Here is a 12,387-nt window from a genome sequence, read left to right on the forward strand (position 1 = left end):
GCGTGTTTGGCCTTTAGAGTGAGTTGTTTTCAGATGTGGAAGCAGTAGATTTAAGTGAGGTTAAGAGAAAGCTTAATAACTATATGATGATAAGGGCTGGCTTTAAGACTTTTATTTATTTTATAAGTTTTAGTTTACTTTACAGGATGGGACAGCCGAGATGGACCAATAGGTCCCTTGTTGTCCCAAAACATTATGTTATTACTACATTTGTAGTTCTGTATTCTACAACCCTTAGCACAGAAATTTAAAACTAATCTAAACTACGATCAATTTAAAATTTACTAACACATATTATATACCCTGAATTTCAATTTATAGTAAAAAAAAATTTAGAAACTATAATATTTAATTGATACAATAGTCTGCAGTACATCTTGATCATAAAGGCTTTTTGTGGTTTGCCAGTCACTCATAATTAAGACTAATTACCATTGAAATTTTTATTGAAGATTTAAACAACTCTTCTGGTAAAAGTTATTACATAATTGTATCATTTCAGATTTATATTTATAACCTAAGAATTGGTGGTGTTTTTCTTTACATTCTTGTCAAAACATCTGCACGAGTACTCAAAACAGATTGGCAAAAGAGGCTTTATGTATAGTTGCTCCTCATATCCTTAGATGTAGTCATCATTGCATTAGTGCCACATATCTGTTGTTCATAGTGGTTAATCCATCGTAATGTGGAGAAAAACAACCATCAACATAAATGCAAAAAAATCTTGAGAAATTAATTATTGTAGACTAAGTAATTGATCCATGAGAACGAATGAAATAAAGAGACTGACTGCACAAGCTTTATTAAGACAGATTTAACACAAAACATAAAAGTAGTTAGAACAAAAAAAACAATGGCTTTCTCAACCTTGTGTTACATGAAGCCTTCACATATAACGGATAACATTAGAATAAATTCATTAATATTAAAATAAAATAAAAATTCATGGTTTAGTCATATACCACACTTTTCTCTCTTCCCCACTTCAAGCTTGCCCTCAAGCCAACAATTAATTGTAACTTAAAATTAGTTAACTTTCAACTCATGTTTGTGTTGAAAAGCATGCTTTTTCTTGCCCCTGAAAACATATCCCACACAGACATTACAACCCTTTAACAAAAGACATTTGAAAATAAAAATACCCTTTAACACAGATGTGAGTACACACACCTACATTAATAGAAAACATTTAACAGTGCATACTTAGGCAATAATTACATAATACATAATAAATATCCTTTGATAAAGATCATAATTACAAGTTAAAACTGCAAAATCAAATATCGTTACACCACCGTACAATTCTTTTAACAATGATAAACATAAAACTGCAACATAAATATTAAAATGTCCTCTGCTACATACTAAAATAACACTACAAAAATGACATAAAACTATACTAAGTAAAAAAAAACTTTACAGAACATTGCAAAGATGTACAGTAAGTGTTCTTAATAAAATACAACATGGACTAGAAACAACAACTAAACCCTTTTTCACTGAGGAAAATAAGACGTTTAGATTCACCATTTATGACAAACACAAACTATATGCATATATTTCACAACTGAAATATTTAATATATGTACAGAACATAGTAAGATAAACCTTTCAAACTGATTACAAAACTTTCAGTGACATCAAACAAAGTAAACTCCTATGACAACAAAACAACACAATAGGCATGCTTTTCAACACAGATAACCAGTATTATGTCAAAATGCAAAAATACATAATAAAAGGAACTTTTAAACTAAAACAAATAAAATATGACTGATGCTATAAACATATGACAAAATAATAAAATGCCCTTTGTCATAAACTAAAGATACATGAAATGGTGACATTCTATCTAACAAATGCTTCTAACATTAATCTCATTATATATTAAGCATAAAAAATGGCCTTTTACATAGTTCAGCTCAAGTTCACAATACATATGAAATAGATATGTTATTCACAATAAAAGTGAAGTTTCTCTTTGGTTTTTCATGCATGAAAGAGGGTATCATTTTTTGTTTTTGTATATGTATTTTCAATGAATTTCATCTTAGTAAAAAACAGAATAAAGGGAAAATAAAGCATATGACACTCATCCAGTGGCAGGCAAATGATTTCCTATGTCATCCTGTTAATTTAAGATCTATTGACATGGTTGTGGTTTTGGGTGGAGCCTTCTTGATCGCTAGATTTTCCAGAAACACTTTCACCGTTTTCAGTTGAAATAGGCATACAAGAGGATCCTTTACATGCTCAAAGTTGACTACATTCAGGGCAAAGAATTGTAAAGAGCTATGTAAAAGGCCATTTTTATGTTTAATGTATAAAGAGATTAATGTTAGAAGCATTTGTTAGATAGAAAGTCACCATTTCATGTATCTTTAGTTTATGACAAAGGGCATTTTATTATTTTGTCATATGTTTATAGCATCAGTCATATTTTATTTGTTTCAGTGGCAGGCAAATGTCTTCCTAAGTCATCCTGTTATTTTAAGATCTAATGACATGATTGTGGTTTTGGGTGTAGCCTTCTTGATCGCTAGATTTTCCAGAAACACTTTCACTGGTGTCAGTTGAAATAGGCATACAAGAGGATCCTGCCAGCAAAACATTCCTTGACATGCTCAAAGTCGACTACTTTCAGGCCAAAGAATCTTAAATTTTTGATACTTTAACTAAGGTACTCTTCATTGTCATTGACACTTTGGCAGTATAAATTCTTTCTCTGCAGCTTAAGTAGCCTTGGAGGCTTTAACAAACAAGAATTAAAAACAACAATGGCTAGTTGAAGAACAAGATAGCCATAAGACAAGAATTCTATCTTACATAGAAAACTCCAGACTGAATACACAATGTGAGATGAATTTCAATTAGTCAGAAAGTCAGTATAGTGAGTAGGTTGAAAAATGGACATAAATGCCTGGTTACAGCCATTACTGCCCTTTAAATACTAAACTTGGATGCAAAGAAATCAATGGATTACCTTGGTCATGTGACATTTCTTTGGGTTCACATGTGCTCATGTTCTAATCACCCATCTAGTGTATCCCTAGCACCCATGAACTTATTGGCCCATAGGCTTCATTGGATTTCTGCTTGGCCAGGTGGTTAGGGCACTCGACTCGCAATCTGCGGGTCACGGGTTCGAATCCCTGTCACACCAAACATGCTGGCGCTCTCAGCCGTGGGGGTGTTATAAAGTGATGGTTATCCCACTATTCGTTGGTAAAAGAGTAGCACAAGAGTTGGGTGGTAATGACTAGCTGCCTTCCTTCTAGTCTTACACTGCTAAATTAGGGATGGCTAGTGCAGATAGCCCTCATGTAGCTTTGCACAAAATTCATAAACAAACAAACAGTTGACCCGGATCCATTCCATCGACTACCATCTGGTTGTTACATAAACATTGTCTGGTTTCAGTAAGAAAAGAATGGGTTCAAGAGTGCAAAATTGGATTCTATGCTAACCCATACTTTTGACCATTATAATCTACTAATATTTATATAATCTTTCCTTAGGGACCTTCTTCTAGTTAGTACTAACTTTTGGTGTTTTGCAAAAAAAAAAGTGTATTTTACAAAATTTCATTGTATGGGTGTTATTTTCTGCCTCCTCCTATCATAGAGGTTATACAATTATGTGATTGAAAGCGGAACTTGTTTTACCATCTGCCATTTCGGACGTAGACCAGACTATGGATCTGAGGTTCCATGGTTCACATGCCATTACCACAGAAAGATGATGTGTTCCACAATTTGGAGCCATGCCAAGCCAACCCTAGACAAAATTGTTGTCTGTGCAAACTTTGTATTCGGAGCCCCTTCCCTTGTAAAACTGACAAGAACTGTTAATTGCAATGTTAATTTTGGCGCCTCTTGGAGTAGAGGTACACATCGCCCGTCCTTAGGGCCATTGATATGCTATAAGAATGATGGTCATATATTATTAAAATATAATGGCTCACAAATTATAAATTAGTGATGTGGACTAGCTGCCTTCCCTCTATTCTACCACTTTAAAGTTAGGGATAGCTAGTGCAGATAGCGCTCAATTACTTTTGCATGAAATTTAACTAACAAACTTATCCTTCAATGAAAATTTACTATTTGCCAAATATATTCTGTCACAAATATCAAAGAAAATAACATGTACACCATATCTAAAGGAATACTTTACAGTCCAGTAATCACAGTTAGCCTTAAAATTTAAAATGTTATATCAGCTAGTCTTAGCTTGGAGGTCAAATTCTCTGTTTCCTTTCATATGTTGTTTAAAAGTTGTTTTGCTTTTTTAATTGATCTACTTGTGTTACACAACACACAGGGATGACTTCATGAAATGTTCCTACACATGTCTGGAACTACACACTTGTATTTATTTATGCATGTATATCACCATTACACAACATCTCACACTGATCCCATAAGTGTGCCTCCAGTTTATGCACAAGTCACCTTTACCGTCATGGTCTCATGGAATACTTTCTGAAGTTGCTACTCTACAGGTGCAGTCTAGTAAATTGCTGCCATCTATATGCTCTCAAACTCAGCGCATTTTTTTTCTTTTCCGGCTTCATAAAATAAGTATTCATAACGTAATTTAGCTAAACTAACACTGTTTAGCTCAAATTCTCGTAAAACATCTCTGTAAAAGTCACTTGGAAAGCAAGAATCGAAAAGCCCTTTATATTGAGTTTTTGAACTCCCAACTATCACCTTCAGTTGTGCAAACTATTGATGCACTGGTTATTACATTTGCTGACACCAACCTCCCTAAACTGTGATAATTGAGCAGTTATCATTTAATGAACATCTATTGTAGTTAAACTCTGCTTAATTGCTTTGAAAATAAGGATCACAAAGCTCATTCAGTCCCGTTAATCATAGGATCAACAAACCATCCTAACTTTATGTCGAGTGGTAATCAAAAAATGTAGTGCATACATTGTACAGTGGACATTACTTGATAGTTTGGAAAAACAATGATTACTATTTCCTTTTAATATGTGGTTCTATTGTCAGTGACTGTATGATATAGTTTATAGTCTCTGTCATATCAGTTGGGAGGCTGTTGCTGCCAGCAGACTGTCAAAGCTGTCTTTTGCTTCTAAATCTAGTACTTCCTTATCTGTCCCATTACGTACAGCCAGATGAGTACCCTTGGCTCTTTCCTTCTTATTCACATGCTTGATTGGGTCAAGTACTGAACAATACAGGTTCAACATCAAGTATTGCACTGCTTATCCCTGAATCTGTTCACTTCTGGTAGTGACTTGTCTGAAATTATTAAGGAATTGGCTTAAATCTTCCTTGGTTGTACCCTTAAATTTCGGATGAAAATCTGCTTAATCTTACTTACAGGGATCTGTGAGGGTACCATAATCCTTTCTCTCACAGACTCTTGACCAAAATCAGGCTGAGACGCCCTGATCTTTAAGGTACAATGTAGTTATAATTAGGGATCCCAACACTCTGACAAGCAGTACGCCCCTGTCTGTTTTACTTTCACTAAGAATTCTTTTTTGAGCTTAACGTAAAAGAGTTCGATTAAAGGTCAGTACACATTACAGCAGATATGGCAAACTCAGCATAACAGTATTTTCTTCTTCTTCTTCCTGTCCAGTCTATGGTATATCCAGGTAGAACTGAAATAACTTTAGAGCAATAGAATAGGTCTGCTTAATAAAATAGCAAGACTTCGTCAAAATGCTGATTATGAAGTAATGCTATATCTCAGAGTAATTGAATCGTGATAATGAATGAAATAAAGAAACTGGACAAAAAGTAAAACATGATATTAACAACCTTTATTGTTAATTAATATGAACAAAATGTGTGCACTTGCTTTTACTTTTATGGAATGACTACTTTTACTTGGTCTTCTATCTTCAACTGATCAAGCTGTTTAAATCTAACAACCACATTTATCCAGAGTGACTAGCACTTCCTGTATGGCTGGTCATTTTCATTCTAACATAGATGACGTTGTAACCTCGAAATATCACTTGAACTACTGTTGACGTCTTTGGGCAAAGTGCAGTATTGCAGCATTATCACCCACGGACAGAACAGGTATTATCTACTTGAGAATAACAAAGGCAGCTAGAACGAAATCAACCTTAACGGCTTTTTTGACCAGGTGTTATGATGAAACTTGAACACGTACACAATAAAGAATATTACAAGATAGAAACGCATGGCATATTCATATACCACACAGTAGTACTTTGCTATTAATTGTATCATCTACATTTACAGAGACATCTATATACTTTTTTCATATTATTTCAATCACATCAAATCATTACTCAATGTTAACTATTATTATAATTATTAGCTATGGTGGTTATTGGAATTCCATCATTAGCTCCGACAAACTCGGGTAAATAAGTATGTATATATATATATATAAAGAGACGTTATATCTAAAGTTTGTCCAGTCTATTCATTTTCTCACAAAATTAACAAGTTTAAATACTTTTAATCAAAATAAGTCTCGTAATTTTTTTGTCGGATTCTACTGTTATTGCGGATAATTCTATCTTATATTTGTTGCGAAATCGGTTTTCAAGTGAAAATACCATACGTGTGCCCAAGTCCATAGTCAAAAGCATACGTGGAAATTGCGTATTTACATATCTATTTTGAAGAGAAGAAATCAACAGTGTACAACAAGATTAAATTAAACATCATTTCTTTACTTTGAGGATTGTTGCCGGTTAATGCCGTTTGAGGGCTTATTACTTCAAAACTGGGTTTCGATACCTGTGGTGTGCAGTGCAGAGATAGCTCTTTGTATAGCTTTGCGCTTAACGTCAAATAAAACTAGTAAAGTAAGCTGAAGAAGAAAAGATTTATCGTAATGTAAGTTTTAATCAATATATAAGGTGCTGTAGTGTATTATTGTTCTTTCATAGACGCAAGTAGCTGAAACTGAAAGAAATAATTCTACAATTCTTCCTCACAATAGGTAACAACTTGACCCAGCAACAAAGGTTTTTTTAGTGCGGAGCCATCTTTGATTGATACAAGAGAAAATTCTATAATGAATCTGTGTGTGTGTGTGTAAACATTAACAAGTGGAAGTAAGTTTTAAAATCCCTCTATTTGGTTATATGAAACATACATATAGTACCTACATTATTACATATGAAGATAATAAGCTATAATACATTGATACTGAGAGGTTTTGGTAGGTTGACGCTTTTGAGTGGGCTGATGTTAATACCGGAAATGACATACTCGACAGTTGCTATATTACCGTTTTAGGCTTACCATCGAAGTTTTTAAACCAAAGTAACACTAGGACTAATTAAATCAAAATGAATCTGCACTAAAAACAATAAAATTTGTCTAATAACAAAACATATTGATAAGAACAATACCTATCTTGACTGTAAAGTAATTATTTCACACTAATATATTTTAACAAATTTGGAAATCGTAATTCCAGAACTTTGCAAAAGAGTACGTCGTTAATGAAATATGCACTTTCATTTCAGGGCTAGCACGGAAATGGTCAACTTTTATTGAGTGATCCCATCAAAATAGTGATCTTTTGTTCATGAGCAGTTAAAGATATGAAAATGGCCACCTTAGAAGATTTTTCAACCAGTGAAACACAAACTTCATCTACCAATGAACCTGTTTCTGGCGAGTGGGATAAGAACAAAAACTTGGGTGGAAATTCAACAGAGCCTTTCAAATGTGAAAAATGTGGCAAACTGTTTATCTCTTCGAGTTTTCTGAAGTGCCACAAAGATATATATCACACAGGTAATTTAAATTATTTTTAGCTGTCTTTTTTATCTTTTTTAATTTATATTTTAAGTCAGAATGTGTTACAAAAGATCATATAAATTTACCATGACAACCTTAAAGTTAAACTGAATGGTATGAGTAACCTTCATTAGTTTGGAAATGTAATGATCCAGTATACTTCTGGTCTGATTGGATCCTATCAGTGATAATTCATAGAACAGTTTGAGATTGATGGAAAAAGAAATGTTACTTAAGTTTCATATAAATGAAATAAAGTGAAAATAACATTCATACATTTATTCAAATGTTCATTTAGTGGAATTTAGTATAATAGTTAATGCAATACAAAATAAAGTACTTTACTACAAGTAACAATAAACTTAATCTTATATTCTAATCATGGTGTTATGAAAACTGTTTTCAATGTGAAACAGAATTTCAGAAAGGCTATGTGTACCTTGCAGCATGCACCTCAATTTGACTCACTATGTCACTAACCCCCTTTTCTCCATTTGAAGGAATGTTTTCTGGTTCTGACTCAAGAAGTTACTATCTCTATCTGCTCTTTCATCACCAGATAACCCTGTATCACTAGCTAAAATAATTGAGTTCTTGTGCATTTGTGTATCTTGCATGACACTATGCCATTCTCAACATAACTGTAGTTTTCCAGTTTTGATTCCGAAGTGAAAAAACAACAACAATTGTTACATGTTGATAGTGGCATGTGGCGTATAAAAATTGTTTGTTGTTTTGTCTTAAAAGTAATTCATATGTCGCTAGCTACTGGTGTCTGTTTTCCACATGGACTCTGAATTGACAAAAAAAAATACAAGATCTTAACCAGGCTGAATGGGCTGGAACTGCCATATGAATGATGATGGTTGCCTGAAAATTACTGAAAATAAAATAAATTTCAACTGATTAGATGAATAATCTTTAATAATAACTCACTCTGGGGTACAACTTGATTCTAGGTATACATAACATTAAAAGCACGTGTTAATATATTGTGTGTGTGTGTCTGCATATAGGCTAAAAATATAAGGACAGCAAGGGGACCACTTATTCCTTTAAGGCTGTCCCTACACTCCGATTATTTGTTTTTCAGGAAATCAATGATTCCCTTGTAAAATGCTGGCTTCTCTATTATTCACAGCAACTCGATTCATAAGCTAATTACCCTGTTAGAAAAATAAAACTGTCTTAACTGTAGTTTAACCTACCCACCTTGTACAAATCTTAAACCTGTATTCTGTTAGTCCTCAGAATTCAGAACAAAGAAATTAGGTTTTTATCTTTCAACCCTTAAGTAATTTTCTAAAATTCATGAAGAGCACCTCATACTCTTTTCTCAAGACAAAATGAGTCATCATAAACTACCTGTATTATACTCTTACCATTCCCAAATCCTCCTCTGAACCCTTTCCAGTAGGTCAGTACCCTTTCTTTGATTAGGAGAGCAAAACTGTATACAATATACCAAATGAGGTGTAAATAGTAACTTGTAGTAAAAAGTGATTTTAGGTAGTATTTATAGACAAACTGGTTCAAAATTTTGAACCAATTTGTGTATAAATACAACCAATTATTCTATTATCATGACTTCTATCAATAGAGCACTGCCTTGATGGCATGAGTGATCTAGACATTGCAGTGCTATAGTACTTTTCTTTGGTCACACTAAAGAGTGCTTTTTCATCTATATTAAATGTGTGACTAAATTTTGGTATCTAAATACATTTACCTTACTATGATTAAAGTTAATTTGTAAAAACTAGTTGAACTACTTGTCCAATTTACAAATTAATTCAAGTTGTTTGATAGTACCTGAACAGCCACAGTACAGGTAGAAATACAACACATGAGAGGTAATATGATCAAAAGATTATTAATTTAGTATATATATATATATATATACCCTTATCAATATCAGTAACATAAACTAGTTGAGTGTTTACCCACTAAGGAAGCAAACATTGTATAAAGGACAGTGTTGCACGATGTCTCCTTCTTTTTTTATTGTTAAATCCTTAATGATCTCATTAGGTGCTAATTGCATGCTGTATTTTGAGGAAGCTAATATATGACTCTTTTTTTAACTGATTAAGCTGGTGTCTTTAAATTCAAAAGTATAAAATGTGGAAATATTTCAATGTTTATCCTCCTTGACAGGCAAAAGTAAAACGAGACACCCCATGTATATCATCGGGCAGTTTATAGTTACCATATAAAAAATTTACAGTAATTGAGTCAGCTAACTATGTGATGGATGTTAACACACATATAATGGATCATCTTTATAGTAAGATGATAAAAAGGAAAGGCCCAAATACTGTCACCACAAGTCCAGTTTGATTGGACTCCATTAATAAAACATTCTATGTGGCACTTTACCAAAATCTTAAGTACACCATTTTCCATCATCCAAATAATAAGTAACATTTTCAGACACAAAAAAAGTTAAATTCTTTAGGCATGATCTCCCTTTAGTGATTCCATATTTGCTTTATTTTAATTTCTTTTTCACTAAACTTTTATAAGTCTGTTTTTTGTAACTACAGAAGTAAATCTAACTGGTTTATAATTTCATGACTATTCGTATCAACCCCTTTAAAAATATGAGTAATAGTAGCAACTTTCCAACCCATGGCACGTGCCTACTAAAAATGAAAGGCTCCCTTTAAAACCTTCTCTGACCTCATATAAAGTACAAAACCATGGAGAAAAATCGTCTAGTTGTAATATTTTATTTTTTACATTGATAGAAATGAATAAAACCCCTATAACCCAAGTGCTTGAAGAAGAAAGGTCAACCTTTTAAAAGTGCTCAGGTTATAGGGTTTTTATTCATTTCTATCAGTGTGTTTTTATGACTATTAGTTACTATTATTATTATTATTACTGAACATCAAATGTATAATATCTACATGAATCAAATTATTTCCAATGTTTCTCACAGAATTCTCAGGATTAAACATATTGCTAATATCTTTCCATTAGGAACCTCAAAAAGCCAAGTCTCCATTTTAACATTCTGCTTAATCTATACCAAATCTTGCTGTTAGTTTTAATATTATTAGCCAGATGTTTCTCATAAGCACTATTTGATTTCCTAAATTATTTTTCTAACAAGTACATAGCTTTTATTCTGTAAATCTTAATGACCTTATATTTCAATTTAAACTCCTATACTTCTTGTACTTATTTCAGATTTTCCCCTATATATTGTTAATAAACCAGTTGTAGGTAATAATCCTTATTAACCTTTCCTTTTTGTTGGAAATGTGCCAATTGTGAATTAAATAGTTCATTTTGAAAAAAAATGATAATTCTCTCCCATATCACCAATTTAACTCATTATCCCGATTCACTAAAGATAAATCTTTTCTCATGACCTCAAATTGGCTTTAGGAAATTTAGAAATAGAATTTTCATTTTTATTCATCTCAGTGTGCAGCAGAACATCAAGTCTGAGTATGAAGTAATCACTCTATTCCAAATATTAACAAGAAATGTAAAATTTCCACAATGGCATTCCTCTCTGGATGGTGATAGAAAACCACCCTGAATCACTAAGAAACCTCTCCCTTTTTACTTGTCTTGACATGCTCCCAATGTATCTAAAAATTCCCATGATAATTGTTAACAGCAATATGCGCATTTCTTTTGAATATTTAGAAATGTATATGTATTTTTTAAATATTTTTTTTCTGAATGATATATAGGTAAGAAGGAGGTGAACCAAAAGGAAAGTAATGAAGTTTTTGGTCAGTTATTTAATGATGAACTTTTGTTAGAAACTAAAAATTTTACTGGAGAAGACATCACTGGAGATGAGGATGAGAATCACATGAATGAAGAACTTTTGTTGGAAACAAAAAGTTTTACTGAAGAAGACATCAGTGGAGATGAAGATGAGAATCACATGAATGAAGAACCTTTGTTGGAAACAGAAAGCTTTAATGGAGAAGATATCAGTGGAGATGAGGATGAGAATCACATGATCTGTAGTAACGATAAAGATAATGTAAATTGTGAAGTACATCTTGAAGAACTAATGGAAGGTCAACCTTTGACCAATATTGATAATGAGTGTTATGAAAATCAGTTTTCTGAGATAGATGAGAATCAGGAGAAAGATAAAGGACCAAAGGATTTAGATGAACATCCAGCAACTAGTAATGAAATGCATAAAAGTAAAATTCGTGAAAACGTATCTGTTTCAGAGAATCCTTTAGTAACCCAAAAGGAACAAAATAGTTCTTCAGGTTCTGATGAGTATCATTGTACTTGTTGTATTTTTACTACTAACAGCTACTTTGAGCTTTTAACTCACTTGGTTATTCACCAAGATTGCAAAGGAGGTGCACGGCCCTTCAAATGCCTGGAGTGTGGGAAAAATTTCAAAGCAGAAGGCCACCTTCGTCAGCACCAGGAATCTCATATTCAGTATGAAACAGTAAAGTGTAATATTTGTGGCAGTATGTTTAAAAACAACTCTGGTCTAGCTGTCCATATGAGATCTCATCTAAAGAATATTCCAGCTTCACAATCACATGATAATGTTAAACTTCTTAGCCACGAAATAATTGTAAGAAGGATCAATACTGCAGGTGATAAG

At 32.8% G+C, this 12,387-nt stretch overlaps 1 protein-coding gene across 1 annotated transcript; it reads left to right on the plus strand.

Annotated features, from left to right (window-relative positions):
- Positions 1-7,588: 7,588 nt before the first annotated feature.
- Positions 7,589-12,357, plus strand: LOC106462297 (zinc finger protein 852-like; the record flags this gene model as incomplete). Its single annotated transcript, XM_013922198.1, has 2 exons — positions 7,589-7,778; positions 11,492-12,357. Coding segments are annotated over exons 1-2 (1,056 nt in total), but the record flags the coding sequence as incomplete, so codon positions are not given.
- Positions 12,358-12,387: the final 30 nt, after the last annotated feature.

The sequence above is a fragment of the Limulus polyphemus genome, unplaced genomic scaffold (assembly GCF_000517525.1).
Source record: "Limulus polyphemus unplaced genomic scaffold, Limulus_polyphemus-2.1.2 Scaffold1136, whole genome shotgun sequence".
NCBI lineage: Eukaryota > Metazoa > Arthropoda > Merostomata > Xiphosura > Limulidae > Limulus > Limulus polyphemus.